We start from the raw sequence: 22,512 nt of genomic DNA, 5'->3' as shown, positions 1-22,512 counted from the left end.
ACGGAAGGATGAAATAATAATACCACCATGCTCCTTTTTTTAAATGATCTTAATCAAGTAATTGAAATTTTCTATTGAAGGTACATTCGGGCCATCATGCATTGTTAAGAGCAAGTGAACTGTTCATTTCTATGAAAAAACCTTCTCTCAGAACATCATGTCTCCTAATAATCCAGCAATCTAGAAAAAAAAAGTGATGTTTATAAGTCAAATGCTAGGAGACAAGCATACTCGAGATGCATCTGTGATGAATGACTTTTCGCCACAAGCTCGCCGCACATATAAATCCTTTCCTCTTTTGATTAGTGTTCAAAATTTTTACTTGGAGAATGAAAAAAAAAAGAGATTTATAGACATTCCTTATTCGCTGATACTTGTTACCTTAGGGAATGTAATGTACTTTTTGTCAGATATAACAGCTTTCAAGGCAAAGGTCAGGCTTTGTAAATATCAGCAGATTGTGATCCATTTTTATTTTTATGTATTTATTCTATTGTTGCATTTTGCAGTTTCGGTTGGAGAGATGCTGGGCATAAATGGTGCCATGGAGCTGCTTTTTAAAGTCATCACCCCATATACCAGAAGGCACACACAGACAATCAAGTAGGTATCTTATTTTGTTTAAAAACTTTGTCTAGGACTATTATAGGCAAATTTATTCAAATTCGGGAAGGAAGTAAAGTTTGGTTTAAAATACAGTAGAAATATCAATTATTTTATTATTTTATAAGCTTTGCTTTTATAGCGCCATCATGTTCTGTAGCGCATTACATACATTATCATCACTGTCGCCATTGGGGCTCACAACCTAAATTCCCTAACAGTATGTCTTTGTAGTGTGGGAGAAAACTCTAGAACCCAGAGGAAACCGACGCAAACACGGGGAGAACATACAAACTCCTCTCAGATGTTGTCCTTGGTGGGATTGGAACCCAGATGAAAACTTGTGCATCGGTGATTGCGTGGGGCGTCTGCCATACCGCCACAGATTCAGAGAATGTGGCTTTGAAATGTCCCATTGGAAAGGAGTTGAAACTGTGCATGTGCACTCCAGCTTCATTCATTGTCTATGGCAGGGTTCCCCAACTCCGGTCCTCAAGGCCCACCAACAGGTCTGGTTTTCAGGATTTCCTTAGTATTGCTCAGGTGATAATTGCATCACCCGTACAACACAAGGGAAATCCTGAAAACATGACCTGTTGGTGGGCCTTGAGGACCGGAGTTGGGGAACCCTGGTCTATGGGACTGTCAAATAGTGGAGTACAGTGCTCGGCTTTCCCATAGAGACTGTAGACAAAGAATTCAAAAACGCTGAGGAATTGATACTGGAAGTATGTTGTACATAACTTACCAATTATTCTGACAACGATGAGGGATGCCTTATCAATGTAACCATTGGTTGACTTCCGTACTCATGCGTCAAGGTGATGTGTCATGGGTACAAAAGAGCAAAGAAAGACCTGAGATGGATCAGGGAATCATTATTTTGGGATTGAGGCTTTTGAAACATAGATAATATATTTGTATTTTAACCCATATTAAGTTCATATTTTATCGTAGAACATACAAGCATTTTGCAGATGCTGTCATTGTTGGGATTTGAACCCAGGACCCCAGCGCTGCTTGGACCTAGAGTTCTGGGTTCAAATCCCACCAAGAACAGCATCTGCAAGGAGGTTGTATGTTCTCCCCGTGTTTAGAAGGATTTCCTCCCACAATCCAAAGACACAGTGATAGGGAATATAGATGGTGATGGGACAATGGGGACAGAGATGATTTCTGTAAAGTGCTGTGGATTCAACGGCAGTATATAAGTGAGTAAAATCTATATATATGAAAATGAGTGTATGTGTGTGTGTATCGGCCACACCACTTCACATAGCAACCAATCACTAAGCATCTTTCATTTCATCAGAGCTGTTTAAAAGAAGCTGAGCTGTAATTGGTTGCTATCAGCAACAGTTTTCCATGTAGACAGTTGTGGTAACTGAGGCCTTTTATTCTTATCATTTCTATGGTGTTATCATCCTTCTGTAAAGCTGGAAATAACACAATTTATTACCGTGCCAACACAGACCACCCTCTGACACAGACTGCAGGGGGAGCTCAGTATCACACGAGATAGGATTAGATACACAGCCCAGTATCACACAAGATAGGATTAGATACACGGCTCAGCAGACAGTATCACACAGGATAGGATTAGATACACAGCTCTGCAGACTATCACACAGGATAGGATCAGATACATGGCTCAGCAGACTATCACACAGGATAGGATTAGATACACGGCTCAGCAGACAGTATCACACAGTATAGGATTAGGTAAACAGCTCAACAGACAGTATCACACAGGATAGGATTAGATACACAGGTCACTATCACACAGGAGAGGATGAAACACATGACTCAGCAGACAATAACACACAGGAAAGGATTAGATAGACAGCTCAGCAGTAAGTATCACACAGGATAGGATTAGATACACAGCTCAGAAGACAGTATCACACAGGATAGGATTAGATACACGGCTCAGCAGACAGTATCACACAGGATAGGATTAGATACACGGCTCAGCAGACAGTATCACATAGGCTTAGATACACAGCTCAGTAGACAGTATCACACAGGATAGGAATCGATACACAGCTCAAAGATAGTATCACACAGGATAGGATTAGATACACGGCTCAGCAGACAGTATCACACAGGATAGGATTAGATACACGGCTCAGCAGACAGTATCACACAGGAGAGGATTAGATACACGGCTCAGTAGACAGTATCACACAGGATAGGATTAGATACACAGGTCTGCAGTCAGTATCACACAGGATAGGATTAGACACATGACTCAGCAGACAGTATCACACAGGAGAGGATTAGATACACGGCTCAGCAGAGAGTATCACACAGGAGAGAATTACAAATATGCAAATAAAGTCCGTGGAGCCTCATTTAAGAGTCTCAAACACGGGACGAGCCAGATCTTCCTCCAGGGAAAGACCCAGCCAAGCCAGATCTTCCTTCAGGGAAGGACCCAGCCAAGGGGTGCCTCCTTTCGGAAACCACCATTACCACCATATTAAGTGGCCCTTTAAGTCAATATCCAGCTCTTTACGAGTTTACAGATATGACAAGGGAAATACCATGGCCAGGTATCCATTCCCAGACAGCTGTTTTGGGGTGTTGCTCCTCATCAGTGTGGAGTAGGATTCTGGCTAGGTGGGAGCAATGCCTAGTAGACCAACATTCCGAAACAATCACTGACCTCAGGGAGACCAGTCAAAGAAAACACTGCGGCAGCCGGCAAAGGCGCTCAATCAGTGAAATCCTAGGTGCCATGCTCCCTGGGAAATACGAATATGCAAATAAAGTCCGTGGAGCCTCATTTAACCCCTTCACAACCAATGACGCCACGTAGGCGTCATGAAAACTGGTGCAAATCTGACCAGTGATGCCTATGTGGCGTCATGACTTTAAAGCCCCCCTGCGGGTCGGGTGACCTAGGTCACTGAAAGGTCACCCGACCTGCAGATACAGGGGGCTTTGTTCTTCAGCATAGGGGGCATGGCTTCGCCACCACGTGACTGCGATCGCTCTGATTGGCTGTTAAAAGTGAAACAGCCAATCAGAGCAATAGTAATATTTCATCAATGAAAATTGATGAAATATTACAATCCAGCCATGTCCGACGCTGCTGTAGCATCGGACATGGCTGGTGACAGCGATCCGACCCCCCCCCACCCATTAACGGGGGCGATCTGCCCCCCGCCACTGAATGACAGCGGCGATGTGCCGCCGCTGTCATCATCTCCCCCCCGCCTTCCCTCAGCTCCCCCGGCTTCCGATTGCCCCCCCCACCTCCCGGTATTCACCGAGTGCCGTTATGGCTCCCGGTTTCCCGTGGTCCCGGACCATGGGCGCCGCCATATTGGAAAATGGCGGGCGCATGCGCAGTGCGCCCGCCGGCTCCAATTTCCATTCATTCATTTCGATCACTTTCACAGTGATCAAAATAGAATGAAATGTAAATAAACCCCCCGTTTATCACCCCCATAGGCAGTATCAACTGATAAAATAAAGAAATTATTTTTATTTTTATTTTTCCATTAGGGTTAGGGTTAGGGTTGGAAAGAGGGTTAGGGTTGGAAAGAGGGTTAGGGTTAGGGTTGGAAAGAGGGTTAGGGTTGTAATTAGGGTTACGGTTGGAATTAAGGTTAGAATTATGGTTAGGGTTGGAATTATGGTTAGGGTTGTGGTTAGGGTTATGGTTAGGGTTGGGATTAGGGTTAGGGGTGTGTTGGGGTTAGGGTTATGGTTAGGGTTGGGATTAGGGTTAGGGATGTGTTGGGGTTAGGGCTGTGGTTAGGAGTGAGTTGGGGTTAGGGTTAAAGTTAGAATTGTGGGGTTTCCACTGTTTAGGCACATCAGGGGGTCGCCAAACGCGACATGGTGCAACCATTGATTCCAGCCAATTTTGCGTTCAAAAAGTTAAACGGTGCTCCCTCCCTTCCAAGCCCCGACGTGTGCCCACACAGTGGTTTACCCCAACATATGGGGTATCAGTGTACTCAGGAAAAATTGCACATCAACTTTGGGGATCTAATTTCTCCTGGTACCCTTGGGAAAATAAAAAATTGGGGGCTAAAAAAATATTTTTGTGGAAAATTTTTATTTTTTTTATTTTCACGTCTCTGCGTTATAAACTTCTGTGAAGCACTAGGGGGTTTAAAGTGCTCACCAGACATCTAGATAAGTTCCTTGGGAGGTCTAGTTTCCAAAATGGGGTCACTTGTGGGGGGTTTCTATTGTTTAGGCACATCAGGGGCTCTGCAAACGTAACAACGACCGCAGACCATTCCATCAAAGTCTGCATTTCAAAACGTCATTACTTCCATTCCGAGCTCTTATATGTGCCCAAACAATGGTTCCCCCCATATATGGAGCACCAGCGTACTCAGGACAAACTGTACAACAACTTTTGGGGTCCAATATATCCTGCTACCCCTGTGAAAATAAAAAATTGCTGGCTGAAAATCTTTTTTTTGAGGAAAAAAAATTATTTTTTATTTTCACGGCTCTGCGTTATAAACTTCTGTGACGCTCTTGGGGGTTCAAGGTGCTCACCACACATCTAGATAAGTTCCTTGGGGGGTCTAGTTTCCAAAATGGGGTCATTTGTGGGGGTGTTCCACAGTTTAGGTACATCAGGGGCTCTGCAAATGTTACATGGTGCTCGCAGACCATTCCATCAAAGTCAGCATTTCATAATGTCACTACTTCCCTTCCGAGCCCCGACGTGTACCCAAACAGTGGTCTCCACCCGCATCTGGGGTACCAGTGTACTCACGACAAACTGGACAACAACTTTTGGAGTCCAATTTATCCTGCTACCCTTGTGAAAAAAAATTGCTGGCTAAAAATCATTTTTTTTGAGGAAAAAAAAATATTTTTTATTTTCATGGCTCTGCATTATAAACTTCTGTGACGCGCTTGGGGGTTCAAGGTGCTCACCACACATCTAGATAAGTTCCTTGGGGGGTCTAGTTTCCAAAATGGGGTCACTTGTGGGGGTGTTCCACAGTTGAGGTTACATGATGATGTTACATGATGCCCGCAGACCATTCCATCAAAGTCAGCAGCTCAAAATGTTACTACTTCCCTTCTGAGCCCTGCCGTGTGCCCAAACAGTGGTTCCCCGCCACATATGGGGTACCAGCGTACTCAGGACAAACTGGACAACAACTTTTGTGGTTCAATTTCTCCTGTTAGCCTTGTGAAAATTAAAAATAGTGTGCTAAAAATAATTTTTGAGGAAAAATTTTTTTTTTTTATTTTCACTGCTCTGTGTTATAAACTTTTGTGAAGCACTTGGGGGTTCAAAGTGCTCACTACACATCTAGATAAGTTCCTTAGGGGGTCTAGTTTCCAAAATGGTGTCACTTGTGGGGGAGCTCCAATGTTTAGATACACAGGGGCTCTCTAAACACGACATGGTGTCCGATAACGATTGGAGCTAATTTTCCATTCAAAAGGTCAAATGGTGCTCCTTCCCTTCTGGACCCTGCCGTGCGCTCAAACAGTGGTTTATGACCACATATGAGGTATCGGTGTACTCAGGAGAAATTTTTTAACAAATTTTATGTTCCATTTTATCCTGTTGCCCATGTGAAAATGAAAAAACTGAGGCTAAAAGAAAATGTTTGTGAAAAAAAAGTGCTTTTTTTTTTTTATTACAGATCAATTTGTGAAGTACCTGGGGGTTCAAAGTGATCACTATGCATCTAGATAAGTTCCTTGGGGGGTCTAATTTCCAAAATGGGGTCACTTGTGGAGGAGCTCCAATGTTTATGCACACAGGGGCTCTCCAAACGCGACATGGCAACCGCTAAATATTCCAGCGTGTTTTCCATTCAAAAAGTCAAATAGTGCTCCTTCCCTTCTGAGCCCTGCCGTGCGCCCAAACAGTGGTTTATGACCACATATGAGGTATCGGTGTACTCAGGAGAAATTGCCCAACAATTTTTAGGATCCATTTTATCCTGATGCCCATGTGAAAATGAAAAAATTGATGCTAAATGAAAATTTTTGTTGGAAAAATTAAAATGTCCATTTTTTCTTTCCACGTTGCTTTAGTTCCTGTGAAACACCTGAAGGGTTAATAATCTTCTTGAATGTAGTATTGAGTAGCGTGAGGGGTGCAGTTTTTAGAATGGTGTCACTCTTGGGTATTTTCTGCCATATAGACCCCTCAAAGTGACTTCAAATGTGAGGTGGTCCCTAAAAAAAATAGTTTTGTAAATTTTATTGTAAAAATGAGAAATCGCTGGTCAACTTTTAACCCTTATAACTTCCTAACAAAAAAATATTTTGTTTCCAAAATTGTGCTGATGTAAAGTAGACATGTGGGAAATGTTATTTAGTAACTATTTTGTGTCACATAACTCTCTGGTTTAACAGAAAAAAAATTCAAAATTTGAAAATTGCGAAATTTTCTAAATTTTCGCCAAATTTCTTTTTTCACAAATAAACGCAAAAATTATTGACCTAAATTTACCACTAACATGAAGCCCAATATGTGAGGAAAAAACAAACAATCTCAGAATCGCTAGGATCTGTTGAAGCGTTCCTGAGTTATTACCTCATAAAGGGACACTGGTCAGAATTGCAAAAAATGGCCTGGTCATTAAGGTCAAAATAGGCTTGGTCATGAAGGGGTTAAGAGACTCAAACACGGGACTAGCCAGATCTTCCTCCGGGGAAGGACCCAGCCAAGGGGTGGCTACTTTCGGAAACCACCATTATCACCATATTAAGTGGCCCTTTAAGTCAATATCCAGCTCTTTACGAGTTTACAGATATGACAAGGGAAATACCAAGGCCAGGTATCCATCCACAGACAGCTGTTTCAGGGTGTTGCCCCTCATCAGTGTGGAGTAGGATTCTGGCTAGGTGGGAGCAATGCCTAGTAGACCAACATCACGAAACAATCACTGACCTCAGGGAGACCAGTGATCACACAGGATAGGATTAGATACACGGCTCAGCAGACGGTATCACACAGGAGAGGGTTAGATAAACAGGTCAGCAGTCAGTATCACACAGGATAGGATTAGACACATGACTCAGCAGACAGTATCACACAGGATAGGATTAGATACACAGGTCAGCAGTCAGTATCACACAGAATAGGATTAGACACATGACTCAGCAGACAGTATCACACAGGAGAGGATTAGATACACGGCTCAGCAGACAGTATCACACAGGAGAGAATTACAAATATGCAAATAAAGTCCGTGGAGCCTCATTTAAGAGTCTCAGCACGGGACTAGCCAGATCTTCCTCCTGGGAAGGACCCAGCCAAGGGGTGGCTCCTTTCGGAAACCACCATTACCACCATATTAAGTGGCCCTTTAAGTCAATATCCAGCTCTTTACGAGTTTACAGATATGACAAGGGAAATACCAAGGTCAGGTATCCATCCACAGACAGCTGTTTTGGGGTGTTGCTCCTCATCAGTGTGGAGTAGGATTCTGGCTAAGTGGGAGCAATGCCTAGTAGTACAACATCACCAAACAATCACTGACCTCAGGGAGACCAGTGATCACACAGGAGAGGATTAGATACACGGCTCAGTAGACAGTATCACACAGGAGAGGATTAGATACACAGCTCAGCAGTCAGTATCACACAGGATAGGATTCGATAAATGGTTCAGCAGTCAGTATCACACAGGATAGGATTAGATACACAGGTCAGCAGTCAGTATCACACAAGATAGGATTAGACACATGACTCAGCAGTCAGTATCACACAGGAGAGAATTAGATAGACTGCTCAGCAGTCAGTATCGCACAGGATAGGATTAGATACATGGCTCAGCACACAGTATCACAAAGGATAGGATTAGATACACGGATCAGCAGTCAGTATCACACAGGATAGGATTAGATACATGGCTCAGCAGACAATAACACACAGGAGAGGATTAGATACACGGCTCAGTAGACAGCATCACACAGGAGAGGATTAGCTAGATGGCTCAGCAGACAGTGTCACACAGGATAGGATTAGATACATGGCTCAGCAGACTGTATCACACAGGATAAGATTAGATATACGGTTCAGCAGACTGTATCACACAGGATAGGATTAGATACACAGCTCAGCAAAAGGATGTGCCAAAAGAGAGGAACATTTTCATTTCAAGAATTCCACTAATTCCATCTGATTTGCCTTTTGATTTTAAACGCCTCCAGTTTCCAGTTCCACTGGCATTTGCAATGTTCATTAACAAGGCTCAGGGACAGTCATTGAAAGCAGTAGGGATCGATTTGCAATCTCCATGCTTTTCTCATGGTCAACTTTACGTGATCTGTTCAAGAGTTGGAACTGCCAAAAATCTGTTCATCTTTGCACCAAAAGGAAAAAAACAAAAATGTTGTTTATGAAAAGGCTCTTGAATGAGTTGAAAATAAAATACTATCAATACTTAGGTAATCGTTTAGATAATTTGTGTTGCAAATCTGTAGTGTTGAATATATGATGTGAAATTTTTTTATGTGCAATATAATCATTATAATTTGTTATAACTAACCACAGTTGGTTACTATGCCCAGGCAACGCCGGGCTCTTCAGCTAGTAAAAAAATAAATTGTAAAAGTCTGTGATTCTTTTTCCTTTATGGGCAATATAGGTAAATCGATCTCAAAAGTGAAGATTTACTGAATATTAGAAATAATTGTAAGATTGTATTTAATAACAAAAATGATTGCTTTAAACATCCTTAAAGAATTTCCACTAGGTGATTGTGATATGATAGCCTCAAGGAATGAAGATAGCAGAAGAATGTTGAGACATGACATCCGCATGAATAAATCTTTGGGGCTTTATTATTATGAACCCAGCACAGTAATGTCCTATGAATCTTCCTCATGGGACACAGCGTTTCACCTTTGTGTTGATATAGTGTGTTTATGTGATAGCCTTGTCTCTGCCATGATAAGTACTGGTACTTTCTCCTTCCCTCTTATTGGCAACTATACTGACAAAGGCAAGCAGTGTTGACTTGTGCACTGACAAATGGCATGATAAGGAGGAAGTGGGCTGATAAACTAAGCACACTTATGGATGTGTCAAAAGGCAGCTCTTCTGGAAATCCCTATGCGTGGAGTGGATAATACAGGGAGTTGAAGTTTGTATCTTTTCTATATATTTTCCACATACGCAGAATTATAAATAGACTAGGAAAAGTGCCTTAAATTTAAGTAACATGGAGGTCAATTGTAAAAATCTTTTTTTTTTTTTACGCAAGGCGAGCAGTTTCCCGGCAGAGAGCATTTTATACGTCGGGTTATTTACAGATAAGCCAAAGATGCTGCATCGTTCTGCTGTGGCTGACACTATACGAGGTCTGCAGTGACTCTTCTTGACAAATGAGAAGATCGCAAACACACAAGAGTTAAATACATTTTTGGTTGGCTGCACAAACTATTTCTATTAATATAAAACATTGTCCAGGGCCTGATAAGCGTTCCCATGTTTCTCAGTCACCGCTCGGCATCGCAATGTTTGGAATGATAGCCATGTCAATAAGAATGCTGTAAACAAATCTGGGGATGGCGCACATGTCCAGGACAAGGAAATAAATGAGAAAAAGAAGAAAACGAGGCATAATAAGACATCTCCACTCTCATTGCAGCCATTATCTGATCTAGTTTACTACATAATTCAGTTATTTAATAGGATTTTTATTGGAGAGGAATGTGCGGCTCTCAAAACCTCCCTTCAGTATAACATCCTTCTAGGAACACTGTAGCAATGCAAAGTGGTAATAATATCCAAATAGGCAATGAAGGATGATCTGTGCTTTTTCAGCGAAATTATATTGAATCACTGGCCTGCATTTATTTAAGGATATGAAAAAAAATTATAACAACTCAGAAAATGCTATAAAATAACAAAAAAAGCAATATTCTCTGTTCTGTATGCCCATCTTAGCACATGACATGGGTGTTATTAAAAGAGATTATGGCCACTCGCTCAATCCTTGCACTCACATGCAAATTGAGCATGAATCACACCCGAAAAAAATGTAACACATGCCCGGTACATGACACGCTGCCACCAGACGCTAATCAATTGGACACTGCTGTCCAATAGTCAGAAGGCCAAACTCTCTCAGAAAGGCTATTGATTCTTTAGATCAGTGGTCCTCAACCTTTATTACCTTGAGAGCCACATTCAGTTCTGAGAGATAGACACAAGCTATATCCAGCGTGCCCCCTCCCTCAGTGAAGCGTCACCAGAGTCGCCTATTACCAGATTAATTACAGCTAAAGCTTCATCATGAAAGCACTTTGTGCCGTCCTCCTCAATAGGCAGTAAATCCATCCAGAAGGTCCCACTTTACACCCATTCTGAATTTTTGCATGAAGTGCTCCAACCACACTATTACATACAGCCTCAACACTCCTCTAACAGTATCATCCTTTCTCTATTTATTCCCCCCCATTATATGCACATCCAGAACTGTCCTTTTTTGCAGGACAACTCATAAAAGTCTACATCTGGAGATATTCTCTTCATAGCTACTTGCTAGACATTGTACTAATGCACCAAGCTGGCTGTGAGTCTCACATCATGGGCCTGCAGGCCAGGTTAGGGACACTTGCCTCAAAGCATACAAGGGCCAAATGTATTCAAATGTTGGACTTTGAAGGGAATCTGCCAACAGTTTTTGCTATGTTATCTTACAGCAGCGTAATGAAAGAAACAAAGACCTTGACTACAGTGATCGATCACCTAATTAATTTCCTAGACGCAGAGGACTGTGAAGACATGACAGCAAAATGCCAATTTCAGCCATTCTGACAAAAAACAGAGAACATACACAGACCATTGTGTTGGGTGGGTATCGGTCACAGCTTATTATAAAACTCATGTGAGACTCATTGTAAAACACAAGTGGCCAGAAGGGATACGCCGACAACTCTCCAAATGCGGATTTCCGCCAAAGCCCGGATTCTCATAATTTTGAACGCTGCTGTGACTTGTTACAAAGAGAATGCCATAGGAAGTGGCAAGAAAAAAAACACTATTAATAAGCAAAGCTGGGAGGGAGAGAAATCCAAACGATTGGTGGAAGAGGGTGGATCCCAGATATCATGAGACGATAAACCCAGAGGGCAGAACCAAAGCTATTGGCCAGGATACTGAGCAAATAGGAGGGGAAGCTTTCATTAAAATCAGGAAATGGGCATAACATAGGTGTGAAGGATAGACATCACAGTTTGTGGTTCTCTCATTAAGCCCTTCAGTGTCTTCCAGTTATGACAGAAGCACAGTTTTCTCTGTGGCGGATCTAGCAGAGCTCGAATCCTGCGCCCTATAAAACCCAGTCTACATTGCTCATCACAGATTGGCAACGTTCTACGCAAATTGTATATTGCGAAAAGGCTCTGGGGATGAATCAGCACAATAGGGTGCTATCCAGACAACAGCGTAGTGAGTAAAGCGCTATTGCTCACCTGATGAGGTTGTGTAAGACACAACACTGGTGGAGTTTGGGGATATGATATCCAGTTGCTGCAGCTCCCCAGGTTGGAGGATCCAATGTAATATTGAAGTAATGGGAGATGTGGGCATCACGCACTGCTGGTTGTAAAATCAAGAAAATGCATTACATGACATGTGGGGGACAGTGTTGTTTAATCTCCATACATTTCGAAGTACTGTGACTTCTTCATCAGATGACCACAAAGATTCTGCTGTTGAAGAAGTCAGAGTACTTCAAAACACAGAGGTTAAAGGAAACATGTCAGCAAGATTGTGCACAGCAACCTACAGACAGTGTCAGGTTGGCGCGATTATACTGATTAAAATGATACCTTGGTTGATGAAATCTGACTTGTGGTTGTTGTTCAATCTTTATTTTCAGTTTTGAGTTAATGATATGCTCGTGCTCCAGGGCGGCGTGTGGCTGGCGTCTTTATGTGGTGCTCTGATTAGGTATTCATCAGTATGGCTTCTAGATAGATGAAAGGGTTAATGTGGATATGCTCCGCGATGCAGAATAATGGAAGGTCCAAAGATGATTCACATGAAGAATGGTGGTTTATTCAAAGTCAAAATGACATTTTCATCAGGTAATACCACACATGTATCGGTGATCACCGATAGCTGCTACTGCTCAAGCACTAGTGGCTCCATCTTGGAGGAGGCATTTTTTTTATTGAATTTCGTCAAATAAAACAATTTAATACACATTACAAATGCGATCATGCTGCAGCGCAGGTGCCGCCACCAGCGCCTGCCTGCCACAGGTGATTTTTTAAAAAAAATATATATAATATTCATTATGTAAAATACAGTAGGTGGCAGGTCACTGAGGGATCAGTGATCTGTCAGAAGCCATACAGATGAATGCCTAATCAGAGCACCACATTAAGACCCCCCCACAGGCGTCTCTGGAGCACGAGCATATCATTAACTTAAAACTGAAAATAAGGTTTAAACAACAACCACAAGATGGATTTCATCAACCAAGGTATCATTAATCAGTATAACGGTCCCGACCTGACACTGTCTTTAGGTTACTCAGCACAATCCTACTTTAAACTGCACTGTTCCTCACATGCCATGTATTGGATTTTCTTGATTCTACAATCAGCAGGTTACTCGCATCTCCTCTTACCTAAGTTGGACATTGATATAAAGCTGCTAATCAGTGCTGGAGGGTGGTGTGAGTAGGACGCACGAGGCCAGTTGTCATGTACTAATGTCTTGTACTGATTGTATTGAAACAGCAAAACACATTTCAGTCAGTAATATATCACTGGAATCAGTGTTTCTTCCCCTACATCTTGCTGCTCTCTGATTACAAAGCAAAAAACTGGTAATAGATTGCCTTTAATATAAAGAGAATAGCACTTACCAGAAAATTGTGTAAAAAGACATAATAAGCTCACATACAAATATGCAAAAGAGTTCTAAAACAAAAATGAGAAATAAAAAAAAATCCATGCAGTTTTCAATCAATAGGTACCCTTCTGTTTCCCAGAGGGTAGGAGAAAGATAGAACACACTCAGATCTGGCTGTTCCCCACCATGTAAACATCTTTCAATTCAAATCACATTTTTAAATCTCCAGTCTTGAGCTCACATCTCTAGGAACGCTTATCGGTGAGCAGGGGAAATGACAGGTTTATGCTGACAGATAGTTTATCAGGGGGTAAGTTCAATGAACAGAAAGTTATTAATTTGGATGGGTAATGTCCAGTTTGGATAAAAAGAGGTTCACATGATCCTCTTTTAATGCTTCTACCCAGGGCTGCCATCAGGGTATTACTGCCCTTACTGCTGTATGGGGCCCCTTGAACAGAAGTACAGAGGGGGGCCTGGACCCAGTCCGGGCCCCCTCTTGTGCTTCACTTCACCTGGCGCCAGGGTGTAATAAAGTGCTGTATGCCGCGGCCCACACCTCGGCGGTCGGAGCTTTATCAGAGCTCCACAGCCGTGTAACCTAAGTAACTGCACAGCTCTAGGTCCCTCCACCTTATCTGGATGTCTGGTCAGATGATGGCTTGTATAAGCTGGCATGTACGAGAGCCACTGGCCATTGCCAGGACACCAGAAGCAGAGCGAGGTAAGTATAAGTTGTTTTTTTTTTAATAAAATTAATGCAATGGTTGAGGGTGGCTGCAAATGAAGTGAGTGGGGAAGTGGGACTACAAATGATGAAGTGGGGGGACTGCCAATGATAAAGTGAGGAGGCAGACTGCAAATGATGAAGTGAGGGGGAAGGGCACTGCAAATGATGAAGTGAGAGGGTAAGGGGGACTGCAAATGATGAGGTGAGGTGGGAGGGGGACTGCAAATGATGAAGTGAGGGAGAGAGGGGGACTGCAAGTGATGAAGTGAGGGTGACTGCAAATGATATACTCATTGGGGGACAATGACTGCAAATGATGAATTGAGGGTGGGGGATGGGGAGAGCAATAGAATTGAGGGTGAGGGTGGGGAGAACAAATAATGAATTAAAGGTGGAGGAGAGAAAATGATGACTTCAGGGCCTAGGGGGAGATCAAATAATGATGAATTTTGAGGGTGGGAGAGTAATTGATGATGTATTGAGACGGGGCTGGGGAGAGAAAATGATGATGAATTGCGAGTGGGGGGACAACAATTGATGAATTGGGGGTGGGCAGCAAATAATGATAAATTGAGGGTGGGGGAGAGTAAATTATGTATTGAATGTGGGGGAAAGCAGTTGAAAATGAATTGGGGGTGAGAGAGAGCAGACATGACATAATGAATTGGGAGGGAAGGGGCATGTAAATATAATGAATTGGGGGGAGCAGGAGTTAGAGAGTGGGGCGCGTTGAGTATACAGATGTGTAACTGCCGTGTTTCACTATTCAACACACTTCCACATAAGCACATGGAGTGTATGGCTCTCCGTGTGTCACTATACAACGCTCTCTCACACCAGCACATGGACTGCATGGGTCTCCGTGTGTCGCTATACAACGCTCTCTCACACCAGCACATGGACTGTATGGGTCTCCGTGTGTCACTATACAACGCTCTCTCACACCAGCACATGGACTGTATGGGTCTCCGTGTGTCACTATACAACGCTCTCTCACACCAGCACATGGACTGTATGGGTCTCCGTGTGTCACTATACAACGCTCTCTCACACCAGCACATGGACTGTATGGGTCTCCGTGTGTCACTATACAATGCTCTCTCACACCAGCACATGGACTGTATGGGTCTCCGTGTGTCACTATACAATGCTCTCTCACACCAGCACATGGACTGCATGGGTCTCCGTGTGTCACTATACAACGCTCTCTCACACCAGCACATGGACTGTATGGGTCTCCGTGTGTCACTATACAATGCTCTCTCACACCAGCACATGGACTGTATGGGTCTCCGTGTGTCACTATACAATGCTCTCTCACACCAGCACATGGACTGCATGGGTCTCCGTGTGTCACTATACAACGCTCTCTCACACCAGCACATGGACTGTATGGGTCTCCGTGTGTCATTATACAATGCTCTCTCATCTCTTACACCTGTGTACCTGCTAAATGACTGTACAGATCTATCTCTGAGAGAATTGAGCATGCAGACGTGTGTTCAGTATGGCATAATATAGAAATGTCTGCCAATAGTGCCAGCCCTCGTCAGATGCAGCAGCTGGCAGCCTGTCAGAGTCACACATGTAGACCTGCTCTCTGAGAGATTGAAATTTAATTAAATTAAGTGCTTTGCGTGGAGTATTAGAGCTCTCCTAATTCCAGGGGTCATTTCATGAATAAGGCTCAGTATAAGCTCAAGTGCTGCCCACTCTGGCACCGGGCCTGGGTGTCTTATTCTCCGTGAATGCTTTAATTGGGATAGGCGCCAGCAGCCCTCCTGTATGCAGGTGCTGCTATCATGTGAACAGTTAACGCCAGACCTTGTCTCTGTCGGGCCTGAGGTCTGTGTTTATGGAGTAACCATGGTAACATGACCTCCAGAACGAAGATGCGGAATTGTACAAATAAATGAGATTAGGCCGAGCGCTTTTTATTATCCCATGCCGATACCATGGTGCTTATCACTCATCTGCTATAATTCAGTTTTCGCAGACATTTTATTTTATCTAGCTCATTGTTTATTAGATCAGCTATAAAAAAATTGATATGTTTTCACATCTGGTCCTGACATCTCAGAGAATTGTAAAGCCGGCAAGATGTACTAACATTGAGCATCTGTGTTATGTGATCACTACGTCCCATGTAACATAAACCTTTCTCCTAGCCGGCGAAACCAGCTGCAAAAAAGGTGATCCTATACAAATGCACCCCTGAAGCTTCGTTCCCACTATGAGCTTTTGGTGCGTTTTTGATGTTGCAGATTTTCTGCAGCATTTGTACACTCATTAAATAAAATAGGTTATATGTGGATTTTCGAAAATACCAAAAACTCATCTTGGTGTGGTGCCCCTAAGGGTCCACTCGCCACAGAAGTACTGCACCTCACCCAGAGGTGTTGTACCCCACGACCAGGTAAGGTGGGTGCACCCAACCAGACTCCAACACTCACACCCCACACACACCAGTAGTGTAGCAGAGCACCCTTTATGGCTCCTTGCTTGGAACACGAAGAGTGCTGGAAGGTGGGCAGAGCGTAGTTTTGGAGGGAGAATCCTAGGCTAAAGTAGGTGGAGTCCCCTCAGAGGGAGGGAAGGAGAAGGACGTGTCTGTAGCAGCTCCTGCCTTGAGTTGCCAGACGTTTGGACAAAACAGCAGATTCTTCACAGGGAAGATCGGTTCTTCCAGGGACACGATTGGAAAGTCATCCCATGGGTCCCGTTCCATGCTGACGGCCATCAGGTGGAGGAAGGAACCGGACTGGTCGCAAAGGGAACGGCCCCTAGTGTTGTGAGTTCATTTTTCCCTTCACCATTGAGGTCTGATGAACTCCCTCCTCTAGTGAAAGAAGGTAGTGAGACTGATTACCAAACACCTGGGCAGCTGGATGATGACTGGGTGGCTGGAATTGAGGACTGGATATAAGGCTGCCGACGCCCTTCTTCCTGGCTGGTGATTTTCCTGCTGGATTTTTGGAGACCAGTCTGATTCCTGCATCTCAAAGCTAAGTTTTTCTTCTCTGCTTTGTACTCTTCAGTTTTGTTTTTGTTTTGCCTTGTTTTTTGGGAGTTCTGCCATCCCCGGCCGGGGGTGAGCTGGATTCCATTTTTTGTCTCTTATCTGTTGATATTTTGCTCTGTCTTCAGAATATACCTGAGTGCTGATATAGTCTTTTGAAGTCTAGCGACTTCAGGGCCTGTTTTTCCTATCAGTCGGTTGGCTCTTTTTGATAGGGTTTTTGCGGATGGCAGACAGCAGCTTTCCTATCCTGTCCTATGTAGTTAGCTTGGGCCCCATCATTTGCTCAACCTATCTTTCTATCTGTGTTAGTGTTTTCATCTTGCTTCACCGTCATTACATGTTGAGGGCTGCCTATTGCTTTGGGGTCTGCTCTGGGGCAGTTTAGTTTTTCCCCTTTCTGTCTTTAGGCTATATAGTTCTCCGGCTGTGATCGAGGGGTCTAGGGCACCGTAGGAACCCCCCACGGCTACTGCTAGTTGTTGTGGATAGGTTCAGGGGTCTGCTATCCGATAGCTGCCAATCTCTCCGGTTTTTCTGGACTTAGCTGGTATTTTGTTTTTTCCTCCTTCGGTGACTCATCATAACAGAATCACCAGCCATACCGCAGATCCTAGGGTACTCAATAGCAGGAGATAATTGTAAGGGGAAAAAAAAGAAGAAAAGTGTCAGAATTTTTTTTTTTGTGCATATTTTTTCCTCTATATCTCTGAGGCCGTAGGGGGAATTTTTCTCTCAATGGAGATGAAGCAATTGTCTGATCGTGTGGAGCAGCTCGCTGCTGAAGTGCGGGGAATTTCCACCTATCTTGCTCATTCACATGCTGCTGAACCAAAGATTCCTACTCCTGATGTATTTTTGGGGGATCGGTCTAAATTCTTGAATTTCAAGAATAATTGTAAATTATTTTTTGCCTTGAAGCCTAACTCGTCGGGGAACTCCGCGCAGCAGGTTAAAATTGTCATCTCGTTGCTGCGCGGCGATCCCCAGGATTGGGCGTTTTCTTTGAAACCTGATGATCCTATTCTGAATAATGTGAACGCATTTTTTCAAGCCTTGGGGTTGTTGTATGATGAACCTAATGCTATTGATCAGGCTGAAAAGACCCTGTTGGCATTAAGCCAGGGTCGGGATTTGGCAGAGTTGTACTGTCAAAAATTCCGAAAGTGGGCGGTCCTTACTACCTGGAATGATGGTGCCTTGGCAGCCCTCTTTCGGAAGGGTTTGTCAGAAACTGTAAAAGATACTATGGTGGGATTTTCTGTTCCCTCTGGTCTTGACGATTCTATGTCATTAGCCATTCAGGTGGATCGGCGTTTACGTGAACGCAAAACTACACGAGAGATGTTACCACCTGTTGAACAAATGTCTGAACCTATGCAATGTGATAGAGTTTTGTCTAGGGCGCAACGTCAGGAGTTCAGAAGGCATAATAAGCTGTGTTTTTTTTGTGGAGATGCCTCACATATTATTTCTGTCTGCCCTAAACGAGAGAAACGTTGTGCACACACGTTTTCTGTTGGTGGTGTTCAACCTAAGTTTCTTCTGGCAATTACTCTGATCTGCTCCCTGTCCACATTTTCCGCCAATGCTTTTGTGGAATCAGGAGCAGCTCTGAACCTGATGGACTTGGATTTTGCTAAACGTTGTGGATTTCCTATGACACCTCTGCAGACGCCTATCCCTTTGAGGGGTATTGATGCTACTCCTTTGGCGAAGAATAAACCTCAGTTTTGGACCCAGGTGGTAATGCAGGTCGCCCCAGACCATCAAGAAAATTGCAGATTTTTGGTGTTGCATAATTTGCATGATACCATTGTTCTGGGGTTTCCCTGGTTGCAAATCTATAATCCAGTTCTGGATTGGAAATCTTTGTCTGTGGTGAGTTGGGGTTGTCGGTGTGCCCTTAGTGATGCTCCTGTTTTCTCCACCTCTCCCCAGTCACATGATGTTCCTGACCATTTGGCTGACTTTTATGATGTACTAGCTGAAGAGCCCGGCGCTGCCCGGGCATAGTAAATAACTGTGGTTAGTTATAGAAAATTATAATTATCCTCCATCCCATAGTCCCGTGCCCATATACCCATCATACATATCCACCATCCTATAGGCCCGTGCCCATATACCCATCATACATATCCTCGATCCCATAGTCAAGTGCCCAAATACCCATCACACATCCTCCATCCCATAATCCCATGCCCATATACCCATCATACATATTCTCCATCCCATAGTTCCATGCCCATATACCCGTCATACATATCCTCCATCCCATAGTCCAGTGCCCATATACCCATCTCACATCCTCCATCCCATAGTCCCGTGCCCATATACATATCTGCCATCCCATAGTCCCGTGCCCAAATACCCATCACACATCCTCCATCCAATAGTCCCGTGCCCATATACCCATCATACATATCCTCCATCCCATAGTCCCATGCCCATATACCCATCATACATATTCTCCATCCCATAGTCCCATGCCCATATACCCATCATACATATCCGCCATCTCATAGTCCCGTGCCCATATACCCGTCATACATATCCTCCATCCTATAGTCCAGTGCCTGTATACCCATCGCTAGTGTTGAGCATTCCGATACCGCAAGTATCGGGTATCGGCCGATACTTGCTGTATCGGAATTCCGATACCGACTTCCGATATTTTTTCAATATCGGAATTCGGCATCGGAATCGGAAGTTCAGTTGATTGACGGCCTGACGTCATCATGATGCGCGGTGTGTGCGCATCATGATGCGCCGTCATTTCGGGCCTTCCGGGGGTCTCTGCCGGCCTGCCGGGGGGCTGTGCCGGCCTGCCGGGGGGCTGTGTGGACTGCCCGGGGTCTGTACCGGCCTGCCGGGGGGCTGTGCCGGCCTGCCGGTGGTCTGTGCACCCTGTGGGGGTCTGTACCGGCCTGCCGGGGGGCTGTGCCGGCCTGCCGGGGGGCTGTGCTGATGTCCGGGGGTCTGTGCAAGCATCGTCCGATGGGACTACAAGTCCCATCGGGCGATGCCTGCTACCATGACAGTGATTGACACATTAGCCAATGATGGGACAGTAGTAGTCCCATCATCCGGCTAATGTGTTAAATGTTAAAAAAAAAAAATACTACATACATACTACATGCATGCTACATACATACTACATGCTACATACATACTACATATATACTACATGCATGCTACATACATGCTACATGCATGCTACATGCATGCTACATACATACTACATGCTACATACATACTACATGCATGCTACATACATACTACATACATACTACATACATACTACATGCATGCTACATACATACTACATATATACTACATGCATGCTACATACATACTACATGCTACATACATACTACATATATACTACATACATACTACATACATGCTACATACATACTGCATGCTACATACATACTACATACTACATACATACTACATGCATGCTACATACATACTACATGCATGCTACATACATACTACATGCATGCTACATGCATGCTACATACATACTACATGCTACATACATACCACATACATACTACATACATACTACATACTACATATATACTACATGCATGCTACATACATACTACATGCTACATACATACCACATACATACTACATACATACTACATACATACTACATGCTACATACATACTACATATATACTACATGCATGCTACATACATACTACATGCTACATACATACCACATACATACTACATACATGCTACATATATACTACATGCATGCTACATACATACTACATATATACTACATGCATGCTACATACATACTACATGCTACATGCATGCTACATACATACTACATACATACTACATGCTACATACATACCACATATATACTACATACATACAATACATTCATACAATACATACATAGACATACAGTACATATAACATAGAGTAACATACTTACCAATACTTGTCACATTGTTCCCCGAAGCCATTGTCTTTTCCGGAATAAATATTAACATAACAAACCACAAAAATACTCACCCACGATCCGAAGCAGTCCACGAGTGTGTCCCACGACGATCTTGGGTAGAGAACTGCAGCATCAGATGATGCTGCCGTTCTCTACGGGCTGCAGGAATCCAATGACGGAAGGTAGGTATCCTTCCGCACTGTATTCCTCCGCCACTTAAAAAAAAAAAAGTCCCTAGTCTCACTTTATGCCATTGCTGCGTGGGAATTTCCCACACAGCAATGGCATAAAGTGAGACTAGGGACTTTTTTTTTTTTAAGTGGCGGAGGAATACAGTGCGGAAGGATACCTACCTTCCGTCATTGGATTCCCGCAGCCCGTAGAGAACGGCAGCAACAGCTGATGCTGCAGTTCTCTACCCAAGATCGTCGTGGGACACACTCGTGGACTGCTTCGGATCGTGGGTGAGTATTTTTGTGGTTTGTTATGTTAATATTTATTCCGGAAAAGACAATGGCTTCGGGGAACAATGTGACAAGTATTGGTAAGTATGTTACTCTATGTTATATGTACTGTATGTCTATGTATGTATTGTATGAATGTATTGTATGTATGTAGTATATATGTGGTATGTATGTAGCATGTAGTATGTATGTAGTATGTATGTCGCATGCATGTAGCATGCAGTATGTATGTAGCATGCATGTAGTATATATGTAGTATGTATGTGGTATGTATGTAGCATGTAGTATGTATGTAGCATGCATGTAGTATGTATGTAGCATGCATGTAGTATATATGTAGTATGTATGTAGCATGTAGTATGTAGCATGCATGTAGTATATATGTAGTATGTATGTAGCATGTAGTATGTATGTAGCATGCATGTAGTATATATGTAGTATGTATGTAGCATGTAGTATGTATGTAGCATGCATGTAGTATGTATGTAGCATGCATGTAGTATGTATATGGTATGTATGTAGCATGTAGTATGTATGTAGCATGCATGTAGTATATATGTGTTATGTATGTGGTATGTATGTAGCATGCATGTAGCATGCATGTAGTATGTATGTAGTATGTATGTAGTATATATGTAGTATGTATGTAGCATGTAGTATGTATGTAGTATGTATGTAGCATGCATGTTGCATGCAGTATGTATGTAGCATGCATGTAGTATATATGTAGTATGTATGTAGCATGTAGTATGTAGCATGCATGTAGTATATATGTAGTATGTAGCATGTAGTATGTATGTAGCATGCATGTAGTATATATGTGTTATGTATGTAGCATGTAGCATGCATGTAGCATGCATGTAGTATGTATGTAGTATATATGTGGTATGTATGTAGCATG

The 22,512-nt window shown here is 43.2% G+C and overlaps 1 protein-coding gene across 1 annotated transcript in view; it reads left to right on the top strand.

Moving 5' to 3' along the window:
• AGBL1 (AGBL carboxypeptidase 1) overlaps window positions 1–22,512 on the top strand; it is a 1,225,565-nt gene that overhangs the window by 31,967 nt on the left and 1,171,086 nt on the right. Inside the window, exon 5 of the mRNA XM_073569145.1 lies at window positions 510–603. Within this exon, the coding sequence (XP_073425246.1) occupies window positions 510–603 (94 nt within the window). The remainder of the gene's footprint in view (window positions 1–509; window positions 604–22,512) is intronic.

This window comes from Dendrobates tinctorius, unplaced genomic scaffold (genome assembly GCF_039654945.1).
Source record: "Dendrobates tinctorius isolate UK_male_01 unplaced genomic scaffold, ASM3965494v1 ptg000022l, whole genome shotgun sequence".
Taxonomy (NCBI): Eukaryota; Metazoa; Chordata; class Amphibia; order Anura; family Dendrobatidae; genus Dendrobates; species Dendrobates tinctorius.
Note: the sequence above shows the minus strand (reverse complement) of the source record. Positions and strands in the feature narration are given on the sequence as shown.